Genomic DNA, 27,572 nt, shown 5'->3' with positions numbered 1-27,572 from the left:
TTAATATTCATTCAGATGTTTTCTGACTCTAAATGTTCTTTTCTCATTTCTTAGGTTTTTCTAATTTACAATTAAAACATTTTCAGCTTTTTTCCAACTTCTTCTTCTGTGTAACCTTCAGCTTTTAGCAGTTCAGCACTTTTGTTTTCAGGTTAAATTTTTTTTTTTTTTTATCTCATTAAAAAAGTTTTAACTCAAAATTCCGCAATTAATTCATTTCAGTGCATACATTCAGATTCAAGCATTCACACTGCAGTTTCTTCAGAAAATGCACTTTCTAGTTATTATTATTATTATTATATATTCCGTACGTTTTTTGGCATCTCACTCCTTCAAAACCGCTCAACTTAGAAAAACCATTCAAACACCGTTAGATTCCTATTCTTTTGGACATGAAAGCTTCTACTTTTCTCATTTTTAACATTTATATTTTTAATTTTATTCAACTTTATTTAACAAAAATTTATAATGTATTTCAATGGAGAGACCCTTCAAATCCTCATTCAACTTATTCATTTTTAAACTCTTACTACTTCCACATACATTGACATAGAGCCACCATTCAAACTTTAAAACGAAGACAAGACATTCAACTATTCAACTTGTATTTATCTTTTCAATATCTATTATACTTTTTCTTCAGTTCCAGTTTAAGTTTCATGATGTTTTTTCACCCGTTTCAGAGTTTATAATGGGTGTGTATGGGACGGAATGTTGGGGCTAGAGTGAGGCAGCTCAACTGCTAGAGTGAGAGGAGCAAAAAAATTAATCTTAAAATCTTTTTTAAAACTGCTGCTGTGTCCGCAGCGTTTGCTCTACAGGTATGATTTTACCCTCAAAACGTAGCCATCGCTGTCCTCTTTCATCCAATGTGTTTACTATTGTCCTAGGTGTTATGGTTCTTTCGTAAATGTCACCAATGCACAGCCTCCTCCCTCCAACTCTTCCATAGACTCTAATGTTAAAATGGCTCAGAAGGTTCGTTTGAAAATCAGAAGAGCATGGTGTCTTTCCACTGTCACCACGTCCATATAATAAACTCCACAGGCATGAAAACTGAGAATTCGGTAGACTAGACATTGCTGTCGCTCACAGTGAAAGAATTTTGTCAATACGACTTTTACTTTTCATTTGGGAACGATTTGTTTCAGCCTGACTTTTCTGTTCATTTTAAGCAGCAAAAGTGAGGTGCATGTCTGTGTCCGTGTGTATGGAGCCCTTGGGTGTGGTCACTATAGTAACCAGGCTCACACCTGCCTGCTTAACGAGCTCTCTCTCTCACTCTGCCAAGATTCATCTTAAACACTTCTCTTTCAACTGCTGCTGTGTCCACAGTGTTAAAGCCATCATTTTACCCTCAAAACGTCGCCATCGTTGTTCTCTTTCCAACATCTTGTCTTTCAAAGCTCAGAGATGTAAACTTTTTAAACTGTGTGGGTCCAAGTGGAGGGATCACATTTTAGTCATTCAGTGATTCAAAGAATATGACCTTTTAATATTCTTTCAGATGTTTTCTGACTCTAAATGTTCTTTTCTCATTTCTTAGGTTTTTCTAATTTACAATTAAAACATTTTCAGCTTTTTTCCAACTTCTTCTGTGTAACCTTCAGCTTTTAGCAGTTCAGCACTGTTGTTTTCAGGTTAAATTCAGGTTGTTTTTTTTGTTTTTTTATCTCATTCAAAATTTTTAACTCAAAATTCAGCAATTAATTCATTTCAGTCCACATGTCTGTGTCCGTGTGTATGGAGCCCTTGGGTGCGGTCACTATAGCAACCAGGCTCACACCTGCCTGCTTAACGAGCTCTGTCTCTCACTCTGCCAAGATTAAATCAAAAATGTGTGTTACATCTAAGCAGTTGTAGTAAGATTAACTTTTTCAATAGGTACAATAAGACAGGTTTGACAGGCTTTTGCCACAGATTAACAGTATGTCAGTAGTTAATATAGGCTAACTGAATAGAGCCCTGAATTATTGCCCTGTTAAATTCAAGTTGATTGTGTATTGGTGGACTTGTCTTCTCCACACAGGTTTTTCATACCTCGGCAGTTTTAGTCAGTTGATGACTTTAAAATAATCTTTTCTGACTGGATAATTAAAGCTCACAGCATCTACCTGTCTGTAGTGTATTTTCCCACATTTTAAATAATCGAATCTCATTTAATGTCTCTGTTTTTAGTCTGTATAGTTAATCTCCCCACGAATACGCTCAAAGTAGTCTTAAAATAAAATCCATAAAACAGTTCAAGATGACATACTTTTTATTTGCTAATTTAATGCCAGTTGCCCTCTTTCCTGAGTATAAGCGAATGAGTGACATAAAGAGAAAAAGTACCAATTTGTATGCTGGTGAGTCTTGTGTATTTTTTTCTCTGTCTCTCTATGACAGAGAAATATATATGCTCATTATTGATGTTCAAACTGATGCTCAAATTTCCAAGCACCACCTGAACGCCTCATCAGTCTTTAACTAATCACTGCACCAACTGCCGTCATTCCGCTTTGCTCTCTGCTGTGGTAAGTACAATACACTCAGTACAGCACTGTTTTAGTTTTATGATGGTAAAAATACATGTTTGACATTTAAACTCACATATCAAGTCTTTTTAAAGTTCAACAGAGTTCAAAGAATAAAGAAAGCAAAAAAAGAATAACCTTTGCTACCATTTATATAGGTTTATGACTTTTGCTGTTAGCAGCAGTGCTAACGCTAGCTTCAATGCTAATGCTAGCTATAGTGCTAACACTAGCCTTAGCAGTTGTTAACTGACAAAAAGAATATTCTTGTGATATTCCTGTGATATTTATTGGCGGTCAGTGAGACAAAAGTAACAAATGAGATTTATTATTGCCATTGTGCCTCAGTTTTAACAGTAAGAGTACTTTATGACTTTTGCTGTTAGTAGCAGTGCTAATGCTAGCTTCGATGCTAATGCTAGCATCAATGCTAACGCTAGCTATAGTGCCAACACTAGCCTTAGCAGTTTTTAACTGACAAAAAGAATATTCCTGTGATATTCCTGTGATATTTATTGGCGGTCAGTGAGACAAAAGTAACAAATGAGCTTTATTATTGCCATTGTGCCTCAGTTTTAACAGTAAGAGTGCTAGTTCTACCAGCAGTGCTAACACTAACTGAAGTGCTAACGCTAGCAGGAATGCTAGCATTAGCAGCGATGCTAAGGCTAGTAACAGTCTAACAGTAGCCTTATATAAGTACTTAAATAAATACTTCAGTTAATTAGTTTGAATTATAAAATGGCTGCTGTATCAGCTGGTGTGCTATATTACTCTATAATTACCCTGCTGACTATAAGTTCAGTGTATCATGTCGTGTGGGCTTTGTTTTTTTGTTAGTCTGATAACACTGTACAGACAACTAACATGTTATTTCTTGTCTTACACTTTCAGGAACTTGACTCACATCTGTGCTTTGCCTGGTAGGTGTGCACATACTGTTAGAGAAGTACACCAAAATTTTAAAAAAAGAGTCTGACTAATATAAGCTTTAAAGTGATGGGTTCAAACTTTGTGCTAGACCTTTTAAACACATTTTTATAATAAATACACATAAGTTCAGCTTAACAATTGGGCTAAAATATTTTTTTCGTACATTTTTGCACATTACATGTGATTAGTTAACAATTCACTCAATCATATTTGTATTTAAAAATATTATTGCTGAATTTAATTAAATATTTATTCTTTTAAAAAGTGCCAAATTGTGCAACTTTTTGCACATGGCAGCCGACAACAGTTTAGCTTGAATATTTGTTTTGTCCTTTTTCAGTAGTCACAATTAGTTCATACAATTACCATGTGATATCATTTTATTAAAATTATTTTTTTTTTCTTGTTTTTTGTTCACAGTGTGCAGAAGAAGAACAAGGACCAGATCTCCAGTCTTCTATCTCACATCCCAACCCCCCAACCCCTCTATCTTCTGTCCTACTCCACCTGTTGTCTCTGCCTTCTTTCCATCTGTATTTCACCCTGTGGTTTGTGAGAAATTTTGCCAAACCAAGAATCTTATTGCGGTTTGATTTAAAGCCGTGTCTCTCCTGCTCTGTCTGTTCTCTCTGCTAAATTTTCTCTCTACCTGTTTTTCACTCTTTGGCTTGCTGCTGAAAAATGCACAAGCCAATAAAACAATAAAGAGTGCATATTTTGCCTCAACCTGAGAACAAACTGAACAAACAAAGAAAACTCTGCGGTTTGATTTAAAGCCGTGTCTCTCCTGCTCTGTCTGTTCTCTCTGCTAAATTTTCTCTCTACCTGTTTTTCACTCTTGGCTTGCTGCTGAAAAATGCCAAGCCATTAAAGCAATAAAGAGTGCATATTGCCTCTACCTGAGAACAAACTGAACAAATAAAGAAAACTCTAATTCACGGTTTGATTGTGATTTCCCAGCCGTGTTTCTCCTGCTCTGTCTGTTCTCTCTTCTAAATTTTCTCGCTTGCTGCTAAGTTGTGCCAAGCCAATAAAGAGAGTGCATATTATTCTCTCGACTGACAAACTGTCAAACAAACAAAGACATCTGTTTCTGAGAAATAAAAACTGAAATATAAAGACAAAGAGAACATCTGCTGTGTGCCACTCTTATTTTATAAACATATTTTCTAAAGACTAAGAGAAACACTTGTGTAAAAATGCCAAGGAAGCAGAAAAAGTCACAAGCTGCAAAACAACGCTGGAAGAAGTTCCATGAGTTTCATGAAGTACCAACATGTGAACAAGCTGAGTGTGATTTTCCTCAGAGCTCTGCAGAAGACTTTGTGTCTGCAAAGACCAATGCTGATGGTGTCAAACAGGCAGGTCAACATGTTCCTGCACATGTACAACAGGTATCCTATGCAGATGCTGTAAAGATTGGATTGCAGCATGAATTTAATGATCATCAGGTAAACCATAGAGACCAACCTGAGGTGTCAAGTGCCCCACAGGTGGGTTATGCTGATATTGTAAAAAGAGGCCGTCACAGTGATGTGGCAGGACCATCTCATGCAGAAAGAGTGAACTTTGAAAACCAGCCCTCTGTTACACATATCTGTGCATCTCACAGCCAGGCTCATCCCAAATATGGAGACTCCAGAAACAAGCAGTGCACATGTAACTCACTCACATTTCTTGCTTTCCTTCATGAGAATGATAACATGACTACAGCTGACCTTAATCTGGTCTTGGATAAAGGTGATGTGATGTACAAAGAGGCCAAGAAAAGATTTCCTAAAAATATTCATTTGGCAACCGATGAGCTGCCAGACAAAGTTGATGCTCGCTGGTCTATGTATGATGTCGACATGACACAGCCTTCCCGGTATGGGACATTTGAAGAACCTCCAGAGGAAGCAGTAGATACCTTTCTCAGCTTAGAAGCAGGACTGAGCTGCCTGTTGTCAGATGTTCAGTATGCCTTATTGATTATGAGTGGATTGTGTATCGCAGTGTTCAGATCCACATCAGGCAAATATGGTTTCTTTGATCCACACTCTAGAACACCCAGTGGTCTTCCTCTACTACTACAGTCACGTAATCGTGGTACAGCAGTGATGCTGAAATTCACACTCCTCAGTGACATGATTAAGAGGATCCAAGATTCTTATGAAATGATGGAGATATCACCCTCTTGTAACTATGAACTGAAGCCTGTGCAGTTCTACAGTATGAGCACAGTCAACCTGAGTGATACTATCACAGACACAGTCTGCAGACCAACAGCTGCCACTGCTGTGGCACCTACTCACTCTGATATAACTGTTGATGAAGCAAACTCCTCTTCTCCAAGGAGAAACACAACCACTGATCTTACTGAGATCTCTCCAATGTCTGTTTGTACACCACTGGAGAAACAACAAGAAGTCCGTATGACTCAGTTCACATCACACGAAGCTCCTCAAAATGAATTTACTTTTATAACTACCAAAGAACTATCGAGTGACTTTAATTTCCTTCCATCAAATGATGTTTTTTCCTGTCAGTCAAGGACTGCAATAAAAAATGGTGCTAACTGTGATCTTTCTGATACAGTTATACAAAAAATCTATAAACTGACAAAAGTTAATAAACAGCAAAGGCGCAAAATGAAAAGAAGATTAATGGCATCAGACAAACCAAGAAATCAGAGAAAAGAAAACCAAAAAAGGAAAGAACGACAAAAGTACGCTTCAAATAAAGATTACAAAGAAAAGAAGAAATCTTCTACAAGCGAGGCATATAAAAACAATCCTGAAGTTAGACAGAAACATCAACAATATATTAAAAGACGCTACTGTGAGAACGATGAATTCAGAAAGAAACAACAACAATATATTAAAAGACGCTACTGTGAGAACGATGAATTCAGAAAGAAACAACAACAATATATTAAAAGACGCTACTGTGAGAACGATGAATTCAGAAAGAAACAACAACAATATATTAAAAGACGCTACTGTGAGAACGATGAATTCAGAAAGAAACAACAACAATATATTAAAAGACGCTACTGTGAGAACGATGAATTCAGAAAGAAACAACAACAATATATTAAAAGACGCTACTGTGACAATGCTGAATTTAGACAAAAACAAAAAAACTATATCACTAAAAGGTATCAAGAGAGCCCAGATTTCAGAGAGAGACAGAGATCTCGAGTGACTCAGCGTTATGCACGTGATAACGCATTCAGAGTAAGACACAGACAACTAATGAAACAACTAATGCGAGACAGGTATCAAAGTAATCTTGCCTTCAGGATTATGCACAATATGAGATGTGCAATGAAAATAAAAAGGAAATACAGATGGGTGAACAGACAAACCCAAGAGAGTGACAACAGTGTGATCAACGAGGCCATATCTGTGTTCAAATCACAAATCAAAGCTGGACCATCATACCCATGTACTGTATGTTTCAAGGCTTCATTTCCAAACCAAGTACGACCCTGCAGAAGGTCAAATTATGTCAAAAACCCACATGTAGTTACAACATGTTTGACAGGAAAGTTTGTTCATGTTTGTGATGAAAACTGCAGAAATGAGCAGTGCAAAGTGCCTGATGAGAGAAAGAGAGAGTGGATATGTCACACCTGCCACGATCATCTTAAAAATGGATCCATGCCAGCACTTGCTGTTGCCAATAAGTTGGATCTTGCTGATATTCCAGCTGAACTTTCTGATCTCAACATACTGGAGAGACATCTCATAGCCAAGTGCATACCATTTGCCAAGATCATTCCTCTTCCCAAAGGCAGACAAAGAGCAATTAGAGGAAATGTGGTCTGTGTCCCATCAGAGGTACAGGAAACTGTTGAAACACTACCTCGATTGAGAATTAATTCTCAGGTGATCAGAGTGAAACTGAAGAGACGCTTGTCTTACAAAGGTCATCAGCTGTTTCAGACTGTAAGCTGGTCTAAACTTGTGCAAGCACTGCATAAACTCAAGCAGATTCATCCACAGTATAAGGATGTGAGCATCAGAGATGATGCTGAGCTGTGTGATCCAACTCTTCCTGATGAAGATGATGAGGATGATGATGATGAAAACATGAATGAGGACGATTATGATGAGGCTGATTTAATGGAAATTGACAGCTGTGAGAAAAATGCACTGAGTGAAGCACAAAATATAAATGAACAGGACATTGACATGTTACCCTGTGATGGTGAACAATCGCATGAACAGATGAGAGATGATTCAGAGCAAGCAGATGGACTGACTAATGGTGGTTTTGCACTCGAGTCCTGTTTGCAGCCCCCTGATGTGGCTGAGGAGATATTATGTTTCAGTGAAGGAATCTACTCTGTTGCTCCTGCAGAGAGAAACAATCCAATAAGTTTTTTCAAAACACCTAAACTGGAGGCCATGGCCTTCCCTGTGCAGTTTCCTACAGGCCAAAACACACTTGATGAAAGAAGGCTGATCAAAGTATCCCCCAGTGGGTATTTCAAATCAAGACTTTTCTGCATTGATGATCGTTTTGCCAAAGACACAAACTATTTATTCTTTGCACAGTTTGTGACTGAAATACACTTGGCTACATCCAGCATGACAGTACAGTTAAGGAAGGCAAAGCCTCTGACCAGAGATGGTAGAAAAATAACCTCAGGCATGTTACAAGATAAACATGAGGTGGAGAAACTGGTGCGAAATAAAGATGCAGTGAGATTCATGCAGCCTCTGAGAGGAACCCCAGCCTATTGGGAGAAAACAACAAGAGATCTTTTTGCCATGATCAGACAGTTGGGAACTCCCACGTTCTTTTGCACATTTTCAGCTGCTGAAATGCGCTGGCCTGAAGTGATCGAGGCAATAACAAGGCAGCAAGGTGAACAAGTGAATTTTGAAGGACTCGACTGGTCAGCAAAGTGTGACATCCTGAGAAGCAATCCTGTCACAACAATGCGCATGTTTGACAAGAGAGTTGAAGCATTATTCAGAGATTTACTCTTATCTCCCGCAGAGCCACTTGGCAAAGTCATTGACTACTTTTACAGAGTTGAGTTTCAGCACAGAGGAAGCCCACACATACACTGCCTCCTGTGGGTAGAAGGTGCTCCTGTGTTTGAGGAGGATGATGAGCAAACTGTTCTTGATTTTATAAACAAATACATCACAGCTCAGCTGCCTGATCCACATAAACAACCTGAACTGTACAAAAAAGTAACAGAAGTGCAAAAACACAGTAAGAACCACACAAAGACGTGCTTTAGGAGTTTAAGCTCCGGGTGCCGTTTTGGTTTTCCCAAACCACCCTGCAATGAGACAATGATCACAAGACCCAGTGAGGATGATGCACTGGAAGTAGAAACGGCAAAGAACAAGCTCAGACCACTGAACCAGCTGCTGAATGAACCTGAAACTGCTTCCATGAGTTTAGAGCAGCTCTTGGAAAGATGCAAGTTGACACATGCAGAATATGAGAGATACCTGAATAAAATGAACATGAGGAGTACGATCATACTAAAGCGTGATCCAAAAGACTCTTGGATAAACGGCTATAATCCACATCTGCTTGAAGCCTGGAACAGTAATATCGACATAAGCTTTGTTTTAGATGCTTTTGGTGCTGCAAATTATTTAATGAAATATATATCAAAAAAAGAGGGCGGGCTATCTGAGTACCTGAAAACTGTCATTGAGAACTCCCATAAGGACAGTGTAAATGAGTGCGATGAAATGAGAGCCGTCATGCAGGCATATTCAAAGAAGCGAGAGATCAGTGCACAGGAGTGTGTTGCTCGTGCATGTGGTCTTCACATGAAGCAATGCTCACGTGCTGTAATATTCATTCCAACTGATGATAATCCTGTGAAAATGAGTCGTCCCCTGTCAGTTCTGGACAACACAACACCTGAGTCTTCCAATGTTTGGATGACATCTTTGAATGACAAATACAAAGCCAGACCTGAAACACCAGAGTATGAGGAGATGTGCATGGCAGACTTTGCTGCTACTTGCAGGATTGTCTATGGCCAACAGAAAAAAGGTAAAGATGTTTTGCCCCTTCTCAATGAGATGGGGTTTGTGCAAAGGCGCAAAAACAATAAGCCTGCTATCATCAGATTTCACCGCTGCTCACAAGAAAAACATCCAGAGCAATATTACGGAAGACTGCTTAAACTGTACCTTCCTCATCGTTCAGACCACGAACTGAAAACACCATCGTTGCCAACCTATCAGGCTTTCTATGGTGCTGGCTGTGTACAGCTACCAGGTACTGACCATCTTGAGTACGTGCAACACATTGTCAAAAGAAACAGAGAAAAATATGAGAAAAACAGTGAGGAGATCGAGAGCGCTGTTGAGGAATATGAGCAGAACAGAGGTGTGACTGACGAATGGTGTAATCTGGCACCTGAATCAGATCTCGTAAGGTTGCCACTTGTCGAACAAGAAAGAGAGCGAGACAATGAAAATGAACAGGAAGATGTGCCCGACTACAGCCGTCAGGCTGATGCTTCAACAGAAGTCAGAGCCATCAGGGAACCCCCTGCTATTGATCCCACATTGTTACGTCAGATGTTTCAGAATCTGAACAAGAAGCAAGCCTGCATATTTTATGCAGTTAGAGACTGGTGCATTAAAAGAGTCTGTGCTCTAAATCCAGAGCAGTTTTTCTTTTATATTAATGGTGGTGCTGGAACAGGAAAATCACATCTTATCAAATGCATCTACTCAGAAGCATCTAAGATACTGAGCAAAGTGCCCAGATATGCAGACGACGTTGACATATCAAAACCCACTGTCCTGTTAACTGCTTTCACTGGGACTGCAGCTTTTAACATTTCTGGAACAACACTGCATTCTCTTCTCAAGCTGCCGAGAAGCTTAAAACCTCCCATTCAGGGACTTGGCAATCAGCTGGATGAAGTCAGATCAGAACTTTTGAATGCTGAAATAATCGTCATTGACGAAGTGTCTATGGTGTCAAGACATCTGTTTGCATATGTAGATGCAAGACTCAAACAGATCAAAGGGACTCGGAGACCCTTTGGAGGCATGTCAGTCATTGCTGTCGGAGACTTCTATCAGCTACCCCCAGTGCGACAGTCTAAACCTCTCTGTGTGCACGACCCGTCTGAGATCGACCTGTGGCGGGAGCATTTTCAGATGATCACTCTGACTGAGATTATGCGTCAGAAAGATGATGTTGTCTTTGCAGAGATGCTGAACAGAATTCGTGTGAAAGGAAAGTTGGATGAGCTTTGCGAAGCAGATAGAAATTTGTTGTCACAGGCCATAACTGAACCAGCCCTTTGTCCAACTGATGCGTTGCACATTTTTGCAACTAATAAAGAAGTGGATGCACACAACTCTGCAACACTGGCTCTGCTCCACACTCATATCATTGACATCCATGCAGATGATTATAGAAAAGATCCTAGAACTGGCAGAATGGCACTTCAAGACAGACCATTGAAAGGAGGTAAAAACGAGTTACCAGACACACTGAAAGTTGCAGAAGGAGCTCGTGTCATGCTCACCAGAAACATTGACATACAAAATGGTTTGGTTAATGGAGCTTTTGGAAAACTACTTAGAGTAGTTCACTCTGAAAACGACCAACACATCATCAAGCTTGGACTTAAAATGGATAATGAGACATCTGGAAAGAATAACCGCACACCAGCAGACGACATGGTGTACATTGAGAGAGCAGAGGAGAATCTGAAGCAGAAAGGAGTGGTACGAAGACAGTTCCCAGTGAAGCTGGCCTTTGCATGTACAATACATAAGGTACAGGGTATGACAACTACATCAGCTGTTGTCTCTCTTAAGAGCATTTTTGAGCCCGGCATGGCCTACGTAGCTGTCAGTAGAGTGACGTCTCTCAGTGGACTGTATCTTCTTGATATGGAGGAGAAAAAAATATTCACCAACCCAGAAATCACTGCAGCGCTTGAGAACATGAGACAAGCCAACCTTGATGACATGATGCCTCTTCTACACGTGAGGCAAACACTGAGCAGGTCAGAGGTTTTCACCATTGTTCATCATAATACAGAGGGACTGCCAGCTCACATTAATGACATCAAAAGTCACCATGAATTGTGTCTAGCAGATGTTTTGTGCCTAACAGAAACACACCTGCGGGGCTCTTTTGTCGCAGAGAGTCTCCACTTGGAAAATTACAATTTGTTCAAACGCAACAGACACCTGTCCTACACAAACTTTCCCCAGATGGCAAACAGAAGTGGTGGTGGAGTTGCTGTTTATGTGAAAAGTGACATTCAAGTGCATGAAAAACAGTACATCCATAATGTAACTGACCTTGAATTTCTGGCTTTAAAGGTTGAAGCACCAGTCAGTGCTCTGATTGCAGTTGTATACAGACCTCCAGACTACACTCTGAGGCCATTCCTGAAAAACCTGGTAAGCCTATTAGACTCATTGGAGATCATGGACTGTCATCCCATCATAGTTTGTGGTGATTTTAATGAGAATGTTTTATCCAGTGCAAACAAACCAATCCTGGAGCTGTTTGAGTCTAGGGGATACGCACAGGTCATCACTGCCCCTACCACAGAGAAGAACACACTGCTTGACCTAATTTTCATTTCTCAGTCAGATCGATGTCTCCATTCTGGAGTCATGAAGACATACCATAGTTACCATGACCCAGTATACTGTGTATTGTCCTGTGATGATTCATGATCTAGATCTTTGAATACAGTAAGTAATTTCTATATTTTTGAATGACTTAAGAAAGTAGAGCGATATTTAAAAGTTGACGCCCTGCATTGCAGTATAATGGTTGAATTGTTTACATAAAATACAATTACATGAATTAAGTAATGATATCAGTAAAAGATGACAATTTTATTTATTACAGAAAATCTAAAATTCACTAACAGTAACCTATAAATGTCAGAAAAATCAAATATAGCAGTTTGAAACGAACAGTGTAGGCATATCCTCTCTGCAGCCAGGCTTCAACATCCTGCCAGGCTGCCCCAGTCTCACTGTGGCTGGGAGGGAGGGAGGGTGGACCAGAGGATTGCCTACACAACACATAAATGTTCAACAGCTTCTTCATTGTTTCTGAGAGAACAATAATGACTAAAGGTTGCTTTTTAAAAAAACAAACAAACAAACAAACAAACAAACAAACAAACAAACCTAATTACAGCAATAATGACAGTTAAGCCACTTTATGTGTGCCTCTATTTTGAAATACTATTTACAAAAATGTTATTATTTTGGTTTGTTATAAACTTTAAACTTTTTCAAAAGTATACGATTATATTTTTGGACAAATCTTTCGATGAAACATAAATTTTTATGAGCTTTTATCATGTTTCGGCCAGTGCAATCATCAGGGTGGGTCTGGGTTGATAACTGCACATTTCTGGCCAGAAATGTTTCAGCAGTGTTACATAAGTAGTACATATGTAACACTTGCTTTCTGTTACCAGCTGATACCCTACATTTGTATAGACATTGGATGGTGTGAGGTTGGGGAGTTGAGTGGGGGGGGGTTACGGTGGGAGCTGAGGGGGGGGGTGTTAGGTTTCCTTTTTTCTTTTTCTTTTTTAAGAGAGACACAGTCCTCCTGTGTCTTCTCCAAGCTTCACATGTAAGATCCAACAGTGTGAAGCACATAGCAGCTAGAAACTGTAATGCCACAGATCAGAGAGGCTTCATCATCACCATCTTCATCGCCGTACGATCAGAGCGTGAGACTTCACATCTGGAGCACAGGAGACATTCTGTGATAAGTCCTCCTTCTAGCTTGTCCCACAAGCAGTCGGTGAGATTTACTCACAACAAAAAGGGTTAATGACATAATTTCCATGAAAACATGTATTCATTCTTTGTAAAGTGTTTAAATTGTGTTTTCACTTGACCTTAGGAGTGTTAGAGTGTATTGTAATGTCTGTACTCAGGTGTTTCCCTCTGTGATCCATCCCCATCAGAGCTGAGACACTCAGGACTGAACAGACTGCACAGTTTCTGTGACCGAGCCTCCAAAACACCTTCTTTGAAACCACTCATGATAGAAGGGCTTCATATTTGCAGCAGCACTACTACAGGTATTCAGTTTATTACAGGATGTGTTTGTTTCTTAGGACCAGCTCTGAGTGCACACTACCTAACATATACACCTTTCTGTTCATTACAAACCAACTACTCTGGATCATATGGCCAGTTGGCAGGAATGTTGCTGCAGGAAAACATCCCTGGAGATCACCATCATTGTCAGACTGACTGTGCCTCCTCTGTGCAGTGTCAAGATCCTCTCTAAATGAGTGTGTAAGTTAACATTTTCATTATTTTATTCCCTTTGACAAGACAAGTATCACTGATATTTACATTTACAACTACATATGTTCCCGTTTTCTGCTCTTCTTTTAAAGTCCTCAGCTATCCTGCTTCTGTGCTGCTTGCCACACATCAAACACTGGCCGGATGACAGGGAGGATCCACTCTGAAGTCACTGGACATGATGAGGATCATATGGGACTTCATAGTTTCACAGAAACATTGTGCTCTGTGATTACAGGTTTTAAATGGACATAATGACTGCCTCTCTCTGATCAACAGGCTAAAGGATTGTTTTCATTGTTAGTGCTCTGTACAATGTATGCTTATTTAATATTTCATCACAGAGCAAACCTTTATTTATTTAACATTTTTTTATTTTGTTTTAATGTTGAATTAACTGTGGGGATTTTTTTAAGTGGGCACTTGGGATGTCATATGACCAGAAATGTGGTAACTGGAATTCAACAGTATGGAAGAAAAAATCTGCTGAGAACGAAACACATACAAAAACCCCCAAGAAAATTCAAATTCTGTAATCCAATCTAAAACATTTTAAACTGCTGAACAGCAACACAAACAGTGTTAAAAAACAGTGTTAACAGAATGATTATGATGATTTTGTACCAAAGTTTCAGGTCACATGGCACACCTAGTGTGTAGTGTGGGGTATCAGCTGGTAAGTATAGGTTTTTTCATATTTGTGTCCTTAGAGTTTAGATAGATAAAGCCTTGTGTATAATAATTAGTCATAACCACAACTCAAAGTCAGGGACTAACTAAATTTGGGACTTTGTGTCTGAGCCCAGGTTAAAACAATGTGTAAAAAAGCATTTAGTGGCATGGCTGAACAATGCTGTAAACTATTGATACTTATTTATCCATGTTCACAAAAAGGACTAATGTGTTTATTTGATTATTTGCATGTGTTAAACTGTGTCACCACCTTAGGCTTTCATTTGAGTTTACTCACAAATCTCTATACAGTTCTCTTTTACCACTGTGTGGACTCTGTTTACATTAAAACATAAAAAAGAATGAGTAATAAAGAGATGTGTAGACAGATCAGAAGATTAAGTAGACCGATAGAAACAGCTGTTCAGCCATGTTCTAAGAAACCAACACAATTTAAAGGTTCAGGATTGTGGTTTTAAAAGTTGAATTTTCATGTATTTCATATGTTGCTCATTATTTTTTATTTAGTTATTTAATTTAGTTATTTTTCTTTATTCTACCAGTCCTTTTCAGAAAGAAGCTGTAAAATATGACTTAAGATTTTTATGTTATTTTCTATGACATACAAAACAAATTGATGTATGTAATACTATTAAACATGATATACACATGTGTATATGTCTGAAAAACATTATGCTGTATATTAAAGTTTGTATTTTCTGCAGAATGTTTGTTCATCTTTTAAGTTCATTTCAATTAGAAGAATATGAACTTTTAATATTCATTCAGAGGTTTTCTGACTCTAAATTTTCTTTTGTCATTACTCATCTTTTTATTATTTACATTTTAAACATGCTTAGCTTTTTCCAACTTCTTCTGTGTGAACATCAGCTTTCAAAGGTTCTGCACTTTTATTTTCAGGTTAAAAATTCTGTATTTTCCAGCTCATTCAGATTTTTAACTTAACATTCAGCAATTAATTCATTTCAGTGCATACATTCAGATTCAAGCATTCACACTGCAGTTTCTTCAGAAAATGCACTTTCTAGTTATTATATTTTATTCTGTATTCCGTACGTTTTTTGTAATCCTATAACTTCAAAACCGTTCAACTTAGAAAAACCATTCAAACACCGTTAGATTCCTATTCTTTTGGACAACACTGCTTCTATTTTTCATATTTTTAACATTTATATTTTTAATTTTATTCAACTTTATTCAACAAAAATTTATAATGTATTTCAATGGGGAGACCCTTCAAATCCTCATTCAACTCTCTCATTTTTAAACTCTTACTACTTCCACATACATTGACATAGAGCCACCATTCAAACTTTAAAACGAAGACAAGACATTCAACTATTCAACTTGTATTTATCTTTTCAATATCTATTATACTTTTTCTTCAGTTCCAGTTTAAGTTTCATGATGTTTTTTCACCCGTTTCAGAGTTTATAATGGGTGTGTATGGGACGGAATGTTGGGGCTAGAGTGAGGCAGCTCAACTGCTAGAGTGAGAGGAGCAAAAAAATTAATCTTAAAATCTTTTTTAAAACTGCTGCTGTGTCCGCAGCGTTTGCTCTACAGGTATGATTTTACCCTCAAAACGTAGCCATGGCTGTCCTCTTTCATCCAATGTGTTTACTATTGTACTAGGTGTTATGGTTCTTTCATAAATGTCACCAATGCACAGCCTCCTCCCTCCAACTCTTCCATAGACTCTAATGTTAAAATGGCTCAGAAGGTTCGTTTGAAAATCAGAAGAGCATGGTGTCTTTACACTGTCACCACGTCCATATAATAAACTCCACAGGCATGAAAACTGAGAATTCAGTAGACTAGACATTGCTGTCGCTCACGGTGAAAGAATTTTGTCAATACGACTTTTACTTTTCATTTGGGAGCGATTTGTTTCGGCCTGACTTTTCTGTTCATTTTAAGCAGCAAAAGTGAGGTGCATGTCTGTGTCGTGTGTATGGAGCCATTGGGTGCGGTCACTATAGCAACCAGGCTCACACCTGCCTGCTTAACGAGCTCTCTCTCTCTCTCTCTCTCTCTCTGCCAAGATTTATCTTAAACACTTCTCTTTCAACTGCTGCTGTGTCCACAGTGTTAAAGACATCATTTTACCCTCAAAACGTCGCCATCGTTGTTCTCTTTCCAACATCTTGTCTTTCAAAGCTCAGACATTTAAACTTTTTAAACTGTGTGGATCCAAGTGGAGGGATCACATTTTAGTCATTCAGTGATTCAAAGAATATGACCTTTTAATATTCTTTCAGATGTTTTCTGACTAAATGTTCTTTTCTCATTTCTTAGGTTTTTCTAATTTACAATTAAAACATTTTCAGCTTTTTTTCAACTTCTTCTTCTGTGTAACCTTCAGCTTTTAGCAGTTCAGCACTTTTGTTTTCAGGTTAAATTCGGGTTTTTTTTTTAATCTCATTCAAAATTTTTAACTTAAATTCAGTAATTATTTCATTTCAATGCATACATTCAGATTCAAGCATTCACACTGCAGTTTCTTCAGAAAATGCACTTTCTAGTTAGTGTGAATGCTTGAAAAGCATTCACAGTATTGTTGTTGTAATCTTTATTATTATATTTTATTATTATTATTATCTATTCCGTACGTTTTTTGAAAGCCTACTCCTTCAAAACCGTTCAACTTAGAAAAACCATTCAAACACCATTAGATTCCTATTCTTTTGGACAACATTGCTTCTATTTTTTCTCATTTTTAACATTTATATTTTTAATTTTATTCAACTTTTTTCAACAAAAATTTATAATGTATTTCAATGGGGAGACCCTTCAAATTCTCATTCAACTTCCTCCTCTTTAAACTGTATCTACTTCCACATACATTGACATAGAGCCACCATTCAAACTTTAAAACGAAGACAAGACATTCAACTATTCAACTTGTATTTATCTTTTCAATATCTATTATACTTTTTCTTCAGTTCCAGTTTAAGTTTCATGATGTTTTTTCACCCGTTTCAGAGTTTATAATGGGTGTGTATGGGACGGAATGTTGGGGCTAGAGTGAGGCAGCTCAACTGCTAGAGTGAGAGGAGCAAAAAAATTAATCTTAAAATCTTTTTTAAAACTGCTGCTGTGTCCACAGCGTTTGCTCTACAGGTATGATTTTACCCTCAAAACGTAGCCATGGCTGTCCTCTTTCATCCAATGTGTTTACTATTGTCCTAGGTGTTACGGTTCTTTCATAAATGTCACCAATGCACAGCCTCCTCCCTCCAACTCTTCCATAGACTCTAATGTTAAAACGGCTCAGAAGGTTGGTTTGAAAATCAGAAGAGCATGGTGTTTTTACACTGTCACCACGTCCATATAATAAACTCCACAGGCATGAAAACTGAGAATTAGGTAGAGTGGACATTGCTGCCGCTCACGGTGAAAGAATTTCGTCAATACGACCTATACTTTTCATTTGGGAGCGATTTGTTTCGGCCTGACTTTTCTGTTCATTTTAAGCAGCAAAAGTGAGGCGCATGTCTGTGTACGTGTGTATGGAGCCATTGGGTGCGGTCACTATAGCAACCAGGCTCACACCTGCCTGCTTAACGAGCTCTGCCTGCCACTGTACCAAGATTCATCTTAAACACTTCTCTTTCAACTGCTGCTGTGTCCACAGTGTTACAGCCATCATTTTACCCTCAAATTGTGCCATTATTGTTCTCTTTCCAACATCTTGTCTTTCAAAGCTCAGGCATTTAAACTTTTTAAACTGTGTGGATCAAAGTGGAGGGATCACATTTGAGTCATTCAGTGATTCAAAGAATATGACCTTTTAATATTCTTTCAGATGTTTTCTGACTCTAAATGTTCTTTTCTCATTTCTTAGGTTTTTCTAATTTACAATTAAAACATTTTCAGCTTTTTTCCAACTTCTTCTTCTGTGTAACCTTCAGCTTTTAGCAGTTCAGCACTTTTGTTTTCAGGTTAAATTCGGGTTTTTTTTTTTATCTCATTCAATATTTTTAACTTAAATTCAGTAATTATTTCATTTCAATGCATACATTCAGATTCAAGCATTCACACTGCAGTTTCTTCAGAAAATGCACTTTCTAGTTAGTGTGAATGCTTGAAAAGCATTCACAGTATTGTTATTCTAATCTTTATTATTATTATATTTTATTTTTCCGTACGTTTTTTGAAAGCCTACTCCTTCAAAACCGTTCAACTTAGAAAAACCATTCAAACACCGTTAGATTCCTATTCTTTTGGACAACATTGCTTCTATTTTTCTCATTTTTAACATTTATATTTTTAATTTTATTCAACTTTTTTCAACAAAAATTTATAATGTATTTCAATGGGGAGACCCTTCAAATTCTCATTCAACTTCCTCCTCTTTAAACTGTATCTACTTCCACATACATTGACATAGAGCCACCATTCAAACTTTAAAACGAAGACAAGACATTCAACTATTCAACTTGTATTTATCTTTTCAATATCTATTATACTTTTTCTTCAGTTCCAGTTTAAGTTTCATGATGTTTTTTCACCCGTTTCAGAGTTTATAATGGGTGTGTATGGGACGGAATGTTGGGGCTAGAGTGAGGCAGCTCAACTGCTAGAGTGAGAGGAGCAAAAAAATTAATCTTAAAATCTTTTGTAAAACTGCTGCTGTGTCCGCAGCGTTTGCTCTACAGGTATGATTTTACCCTCAAAACGTAGCCATGGCTGTCCTCTTTCATCCAATGTGTTTACTATTGTACTAGGTGTTATGGTTCTTTCATAAATGTCACCAATGCACAGCCTCCTCCCTCCAACTCTTCCATAGACTCTAATGTTAAAATGGCTCAGAAGGTTCGTTTGAAAATCAGAAGAGCATGGTGTCTTTCCACTGTCACCACGTCCATATAATAAACTCCACAGGCATGAAAACTGAGAATTTGGTAGACTAGACATTGCTGTCGCTCACAGTGAAAGAATTTTGTCAATACGACTTTTACTTTTCATTTGGGAACGATTTGTTTCGGCCTGACTTTTCTGTTCATTTTAAGCAGCAAAAGTGAGGTGCATGTCTGTGTGCGTGTGTATGGAGCCATTGGGTGCGGTCACTATAGCAACCAGGCTCACACCTGCCTGCTTAACGAGCTCTGCCTGCCACTGTGCCAAGATTCAGCTTAAGCACTTCTCTTTCAACTGCTGCTGTGTCCACAGTGTTAAAGCCATCATTTTACCCTCAAAACGTCGCCATCGTTGTTCTTTTTCCAACATCTTGTCTTTCAAAGCTCAGAGATGTAAACTTTTTAAACTGTGTGGGTCCAAGTGGAGGGATCACATTTTAGTCATTCAGTGATTCAAAGAATATGACCTTTTAATATTCTTTCAGATGTTTTCTGACTCTAAATGTTCTTTTCTCATTTCTTAGGTTTTTCTAATTTACAATTAAAACATTTTCAGCTTTTTTCCAACTTCTTCTTCTGTGTAACCTTCAGCTTTTAGCAGTTCAGCACCTTTGTTTTCAGGTTAAATTCGGGTTTGTTTTTTTTTTATCTCATTCAACATTTTTAACTTAAATTCAGTAATTATTTCATTTCAATGCATACATTCAGATTCAAGCATTCACACTGCAGTTTCTTCAGAAAATGCACTTTCTAGTTATATTTTATTATTTTTCCGTACGTTTTTTGAAAGCCTACTCCTTCAAAACTGTTCAACTTAGAAAAACCATTCAAACATCGTTAGATTCCTATTATTTTGGACAACATTGCTTCTATTTTTCTCATTTTTAACATTTATATTTTTAATTTTATTCAACTTTATTCAACAAAAATTTCCCATGTATTTCAATGGGGAGACCCTTCAAATTCTCATTCAACTTACTCATTTTTAAACTCTTACTACTTCCACATACATTGACATAGAGCCACCATTCAAACTTTAAAACGAAGACAAGACATTCAACTATTCAACTTGTATTTATCTTTTCAATATCTATTATACTTTTTCTTCAGTTCCAGTTTAAGTTTCATGATGTTTTTTCACCCGTTTCAAAATTTATAATGGGTGTGTATGGGACGGAATGTTGGGGCTAGAGTGAGACAGCTCAACTGCTAGAGTGAGAGGAGCAAAAAAATTAATCTTAAAATCTTTTTTAAAACTGCTGCTGTGTCCGCAGCGTTTGCTCTACAGGTATGATTTTACCCTCAAAACGTAGCCATCGCTGTCCTCTTTCATCCAATGTGTTTACTATTGTCCTAGGTGTTATGGTTCTTTCATAAATGTCACCAATGCACAGCCTCCTCCCTCCAACTCTTCCATAGACTCTAATGTTAAAATGGCTCAGAAGGTTGGTTTGAAAATCAGAAGAGCATGGTGTCTTTACACTGTCACCACGTCCATATAATAAGCTCCACAGGCATGAAAACTGAGAATTAGGTAGACTAGACATGGCTGTCGCTCACGGTGAAACAATTTCGTCAATACGACTTGTACTTTTCATATGGGAACGATTTGTTTCGGCCTGACTTTTCTGTTCATTTTAAGCAGCAAAAGTGAGGTGCATGTCTGTGTCGTGTGTATGGAGCCATTGGGTGCGGTCACTATAGCAACCAGGCTCACACCTGCCTGCTTAACGAGCTCTCTCTCTCACTCTGCCAAGATTCATCTTAAACACTTCTCTTTCAACTGCTGCTGTGTCCACAGTGTTAAAGCCATCATTTTACCCTCAAAACGTCACCATCGTTGTTCTCTTTCCAACACCGTGTCTTTTAAAGCTCACACTTTTAAATTTTTTAAACTGTGTGGATCCAAGTGGAGGGATCACATTTTAGTCATTCAGTGATTCAAAGAATATGAACTTTTAATATTCATTCAGATGTTTTCTGACTCTAAATGTTCTTTTCTCATTTCTTAGGTTTTTCTAATTTACAATTAAAACATTTTCAGCTTTTTTCCAACTTCTTCTGTGTAACCTTCAGCTTTTAGCAGTTCAGCACTTTTGTTTTCAGGTTAAATTCGGGTTTTTTTATTTTTATCTCATTCAATATTTTTAACTCAAAATTCAGTAATTAATTCATTTCAGTGCATACATTCAGATTCAAGCATTCACACTGCAGTTTCTTCAGAAAATGCACTTTCTAGTTAGTGTGAATGCTTGAAAAGCATTCACAGTATTGTTCTTCTAATCTTTATTATTATATTTTATTATTATTATCTATTCCGTACGTTTTTTGAAAGCCAACTCCTTCAAAACCGTTCAACTTAGAAAAACCATTCAAACACCGTTAGATTCCTATTCTTTTGGACAACATTGCTTCTATTTTTCTCATTTTTAACATTTATATTTTTAATTTTATTCAACTTTTTTCAACAAAAATTTATAATGTATTTCAATGGGGAGACCCTTCAAATTCTCATTCAACTTCATCCTCTTTAAACTGTATCTACTTCCACATACATTGACATAGAGCCACCATTCAAACTTTAAAACGAAGACAAGACATTCAACTATTCAACTTGTATTTATCTTTTCAATATCTATTATACTTTTTCTTCAGTTCCAGTTTAAGTTTCATGATGTTTTTTCACCCGTTTCAGAGTTTATAATGGGTGTGTATGGGACGGAATGTTGGGGCTAGAGTGAGGCAGCTCAACTGCTAGAGTGAGAGGAGCAAAAAAATTAATCTTAAAATCTTTTTTAAAACTGCTGCTGTGTCCGCAGCGTTTGCTCTACAGGTATGATTTTACCCTCAAAACGTAGCCATGGCTGTCCTCTTTCATCCAATGTGTTTACTATTGTACTAGGTGTTATGGTTCTTTCATAAATGTCACCAATGCACAGCCTCCTCCCTCCAACTCTTCCATAGACTCTAATGTTAAAATCGCTCAGAAGGTTGGTTTGAAAATCAGAAGAGCATGGTGTCTTTCCACTGTCACCATGTCCATATAATAAACTCCACAGGCATGAAAACTGAGAATTCAGTAGACTAGAAGCTGCTGTCGCTCACGGTGAAAGAATTTTGTCAATACGACTTTTACTTTTCATTTGGGAACGATTTGTTTCGGCCTGACTTTTCTGTTCATTTTAAGCAGCAAAAGTGAGGCGCATGTCTGTGTACGTGTGTATGGAGCCATTGGGTGCGGTCACTATAGCAACCAGGCTCACACCTGCCTGCTTAACGAGCTCTGCCTGCCACTGTACCAAGATTCATCTTAAGCACTTCTCTTTCAACTGTTGCTGTGTCCACAGTGTTACAGCCATCATTTTACCCTCAAATTGTCGCCATTATTGTTCTCTTTCCAACACCGTGTCTTTCAAAGCTCAGACATTTAAACTTTTTAAACCGTGTGGATCAAAGTGGAGGGATCACATTTTCTTCATTCAGTGATTCAAAGAATATGACCTTTTAATATTCATTCAGATGTTTTCTGACTCTAAATGTTCTTTTCTCATTTCTTAGGGTTTTCTAATTTACATTTAAAGCATTTTCAGCTTTTTTCCAACTTCTTCTTCTGTGTAACCTTCAGCTTTTAGCAGTTCAGCACCTTTGTTTTCAGGTTAAATTTGATTTTTTGATTTTTTTTTTAATTTCATTCAATATTTTTAACTCAAAATTCAGCAATTAATTCATTTCAGTGCATACATTCAGATTCAAGCATTCACACTGCAGTTTCTTCAGAAAATGCACTTTCTAGTTATTATTATATTTTATTTTTCCGTACGTTTTTTGAAAGCCTACTCCTTCAAAACCGTTCAACTTAGAAAAACCATTCAAACATCGTTAGATTCCTATTATTTTGGACAACATTGCTTCTATTTTTCTCATTTTTAACATTTATATTTTTAATTTTATTCAACTTTATTCAACAAAAATTTCCCATGTATTTCAATGGGGAGACCCTTCAAATTCTCATTCAACTTACTCATTTTTAAACTCTTACTACTTCAACATACGTTCACATAGAGCCACCATTCAAACTTTAAAACGAAGACAAGACATTCAACTATTCAACTTGTATTTATCTTTTCAATATCTATTATGCTTTTTCTTCAGTTCCAGTTTAAGTTTCATGATGTTTTTTCACCCGTTTCAGAGTTTATAATGGGTGTGTATGGGACGGAATGTTGGGGCTAGAGTGAGGCAGCTCAACTGCTAGAGTGAGAGGAGCAAAAAAATTAATCTTAAAATCTTTTTTAAAACTGCTGCTGTGTCCTCAGCGTTTGCTCTACAGGTATGATTTTACCCTCAAAACGTAGCCATGGCTGTCCTCTTTCATCCAATGTGTTTACTATTGTCCTAGGTGTTACGGTTCTTTCATAAATGTCACCAATGCACAGCCTCCTCCTTCCAACTCTTCCATAGACTCTAATGTTAAAATGGCTCAGAAGGTTCGTTTGAAAATCAGAAGAGCATGGTGTCTTTCCACTGTCACCACGTCCATATAATAAACTCCACAGGCATGAAAACTGAGAATTTGGTAGACTAGACATGGCTGTCGCTCACGGTGAAAGAATTTTGTCAGTACGACATGTACTTTTCATTTGGGAACGATTTGTTTCGGCCTGACTTTTCTGTTCATTTTAAGGAGCAAAAGTGAGGCGCATGTCTGTGTACGTGTGTATGGAGCCATTGGGTGCGGTCACTATAGCAACCAGGCTCACACCTGCCTGCTTAACGAGCTCTGCCTGCCACTCTGCCAAGATTCATCTTAAACACTTCTCTTTCAACTGCTGCTGTGTCCACAGTGTTAAAGCCATCATTTTACCCTCAAAACGTCGCCATCGTTGTTCTCTTTCCAACATCTTGTCTTTCAAAGCTCAGACATTTAAACTTTTTAAACTGTGTGGATCCAAGTGGAGGGATCACATTTTAGTCATTCAGTGATTCAAAGAATATGACCTTTTAATATTCTTTCAGATGTTTTCTGACTCTAAATGTTCTTTTCTCATTTCTTAGGTTTTTCTAATTTACAATTAAAACATTTTCAGCTTTTTTCCAACTTCTTCTTCTGTGTAACCTTCAGCTTTTAGCAGTTCAGCACTTTTGTTTTCAGGTTAAATTCGGGTTTGTTTTTTTTTATCTCATTCAAGATTTTTAACTTAAATTCAGTAATTAATTCATTTCAGTGCATACATTCAGATTCAAGCATTCACACTGCAGTTTCTTCAGAAAATGCACTTTCTAGTTATTATTATTATTAGTGTGAATGCTTGAAAAGCATTCACAGTATTGTTCTTCTAATCTTTATTATTATTATTATATTTTATTCTGTATTCCGTACGTTTTTTGTAATCCTACTCCTTCAAAACCGTTCAACTTAGAAAAACCATTCAAACACTGTTAGATTCCTATTCTTTTGGACAACACTGCTTCCATTTTTCATATTTTTAACATTTATATTTTTAATTTTATTCAACTTTATTCAACAAAAATTTATAATGTATTTCAATGGGGAGACCCTTCAAATCCTCATTCAACTTACTCATTTTTAAACTCTTACTACTTCCACATACATTGACATAGAGCCACCATTCAAACTTTAAAACGAAGACAAGACATTCAACTATTCAACTTGCATTTATCTTTTCAATATCTATTATACTTTTTCTTCAGTTCCAGTTTAAGTTTCATGATGTTTTTTCACCCGTTTCAGAGTTTATAATGGGTGTGTATGGGACGGAATGTTGGGGCTAGAGTGAGGCAGCTCAACTGCTAGAGTGAGAGGAGCAAAAAAAATAATCTTAAAATCTTTTTTAAAACTGCTGCTGTGTCCGCAGCGTTTGCTCTACAGGTATGATTTTACCCTCAAAACGTAGCCATGGCTGTCCTCTTTCATCCAATGTGTTTACTATTGTACTAGGTGTTATGGTTCTTTCATAAATGTCACCAATGCACAGCCTCCTCCCTCCAACTCTTCCATAGACTCTAATGTTAAAATGGCTCAGAAGGTTCGTTTGAAAATCAGAAGAGCATGGTGTCTTTCCACTGTCACCACGTCCATATAATAAACTCCACAGACATGAAAACTGAGAATTTGGTAGACTAGACATTGCTGTCGCTCACAGTGAAAGAATTTTGTCAATACGACTTTTACTTTTCATTTGGGAACGATTTGTTTCGGCCTGACTTTTCTGTTCATTTTAAGCAGCAAAAGTGAGGTGCATGTCTGTGTCCGTGTGTATGGAGCCATTGGGTGCGGTCACTATAGCAACCAGGCTCACACCTGCCTGCTTAACGAGCTCTCTCTGCCACTCTGCCAAAATTCATCTTAAACACTTCTCTTTCAACTGCTGCTGTGTCCACAGTGTTAAAGCCATCATTTTACCCTCAAAACGTCGCCATCGTTGTTCTTTTTCCAACATCTTGTCTTTCAAAGCTCAGAGATGTAAACTTTTTAAACTGTGTGGGTCCAAGTGGAGGGATCACATTTGAGTCATTCAGTGATTCAAAGAATATGACCTTTTAATATTCATTCAGATGTTTTCTGACTCTAAATGTTCTTTTCTCATTTCTTAGGTTTTTCTAATTTACAATTAAAACATTTTCAGCTTTTTTCCAACTTCTTCTTCTGTGTAACCTTCAGCTTTTAGCAGTTCAGCACTGTTGTTTTCAGGTTAAATTCAGGTTGTTTTTTTTTTTTTTTTATCTCATTCAAAATTTTTAACTCAAAATTCAGCAATTAATTCATTTCAGTCCATACATTCAGATTCAAGCATTCACACTGCAGTTTCTTCAGAAAATGCACTTTCTAGTTATATTTTATTCTGTATTCCGTACGTTTTTTGTAATCCTATAACTTCAAAACCGTTCAACTTAGAAAAACCATTCAAACACCGTTAGATTCCTATTCTTTTGGACAACACTGCTTCTATTTTTCATATTTTTAACATTTATATTTTTAATTTTATTCAACTTTATTCAACAAAAATTTATAATGTATTTCAATGGGGAGACCCTTCAAATCCTCATTCAACTTACTCATTTTTAAACTCTTACTACTTCCACATACATTGACATAGAGCCACCATTCAAACTTTAAAACGAAGACAAGACATTCAACTATTCAACTTGTATTTATCTTTTCAATATCTATTATACTTTTTCTTCAGTTCCAGTTTAAGTTTCATGATGTTTTTTCACCCGTTTCAGAGTTTATAATGGGTGTGTATGGGACGGAATGTTGGGGCTAGAGTGAGGCAGCTCAACTGCTAGAGTGAGAGGAGCAAAAAAATTAATCTTAAAATCTTTTTTAAAACTGCTGCTGTGTCCACAGCGTTTGCTCTACAGGTATGATTTTACCCTCAAAACGTAGCCATGGCTGTCCTCTTTCATCCAATGTGTTTACTATTGTACTAGGTGTTATGGTTCTTTCATAAATGTCACCAATGCACAGCCTCCTCCCTCCAACTCTTCCATAGACTCCAATGTTAAAATGTCTCAGAAGGTTGGTTTGAAAATCAGAAGAGCATGGTGTCTTTCCACTGTCACCACGTCCATATAATAAGCTCCACAGGCATGAAAACTGAGAATTAGGTAGACTAGACATTGCTGTCGCTCACGGTGAAAGAATTTTGTCAATACGACTTTTACTTTTCATTTGGGAGCGATTTGTTTCGGCCTGACTTTTCTGTTCATTTTAAGCAGCAAAAGTGAGGCGCATGTCTGTGTACGTGTGTATGGAGCCATTGGGTGCGGTCACTATAGCAACCAGGCTCACACCTGCCTGCTTAACGAGCTCTGCCTGCCACTGTACCAAGATTCATCTTAAGCACTTCTCTTTCAACTGCTGCTGTGTCCACAGTGTTACAGCCATCATTTTACCCTCAAATTGTCGCCATTATTGTTCTCTTTCCAACACCGTATCTTTCAAAGCTCAGGCATTTAAACTTTTTAAACTGTGTGGATCAAAGTGGAGGGATCACATTTGAGTCATTCAGTGATTCAAAGAATATGACCTTTTAATATTCATTCAGATGTTTTCTGACTCTAAATGTTCTTTTCTCATTTCTTAGGGTTTTCTAATTTACATTTAAAACATTTTCAGTTTTTTTCCAACTCCTTCTTCTGTGTAACCTTCAGCTTTTAGCAGTTCAGCACCTTTGTTTTCAGGTTAAATTCGGTTTTTTTTTTTGGTTTTTTTTATCTCATTCAATATTTTTAACTCAAAATTC

At 37.4% G+C, this 27,572-nt stretch overlaps 2 protein-coding genes across 5 annotated transcripts in view; both read left to right on the top strand.

The window, feature by feature from the left end:
• LOC146700378 (Golgi SNAP receptor complex member 1-like) overlaps nt 1–27,572 on the top strand; it is an 80,018-nt gene that overhangs the window by 13,944 nt on the left and 38,502 nt on the right. The gene's annotated exons all lie outside the window — the stretch shown is intronic.
• On the top strand, nt 1,719–15,140 carry LOC146700379 (uncharacterized). Of its 4 annotated transcripts, XR_014922558.1 has the most exons (6): nt 1,721–2,516; nt 3,411–3,439; nt 3,870–11,854; nt 13,399–13,515; nt 13,632–13,735; nt 13,840–15,140. XR_014922558.1 is itself a non-coding variant. In XM_085470546.1 (4 exons), the coding sequence occupies exon 4, from the start codon at nt 4,649–4,651 to the stop codon at nt 12,134–12,136; it is 7,488 nt and encodes a 2,495-aa protein (XP_085326672.1). In that variant the 5' UTR covers nt 1,719–2,348; nt 2,441–2,516; nt 3,411–3,439; nt 3,870–4,648; the 3' UTR covers nt 12,137–12,552. The 4 variants fall into 4 exon arrangements, 3 of the variants coding, with proteins under 3 accessions (XP_085326672.1, XP_085326673.1, XP_085326674.1); XM_085470546.1 differs by lacking the exons at nt 13,399–13,515; nt 13,632–13,735; nt 13,840–15,140 and having other exon boundaries at nt 1,719–2,348; nt 2,441–2,516; nt 3,870–12,552; XM_085470547.1 differs by lacking the exons at nt 13,632–13,735; nt 13,840–15,140 and having other exon boundaries at nt 13,399–13,625.

The sequence above is a fragment of the Copadichromis virginalis genome, linkage group LG10 (assembly GCF_057382275.1).
Source record: "Copadichromis virginalis isolate Kocher_CV1m ecotype Utaka linkage group LG10, C_Virginalis_male_GT1.1, whole genome shotgun sequence".
Classification (NCBI taxonomy): domain Eukaryota; kingdom Metazoa; phylum Chordata; class Actinopteri; order Cichliformes; family Cichlidae; genus Copadichromis; species Copadichromis virginalis.
The sequence above is the reverse complement of the archived record's forward strand: the minus strand, read 5'-3'. Positions and strand labels throughout refer to the sequence as shown.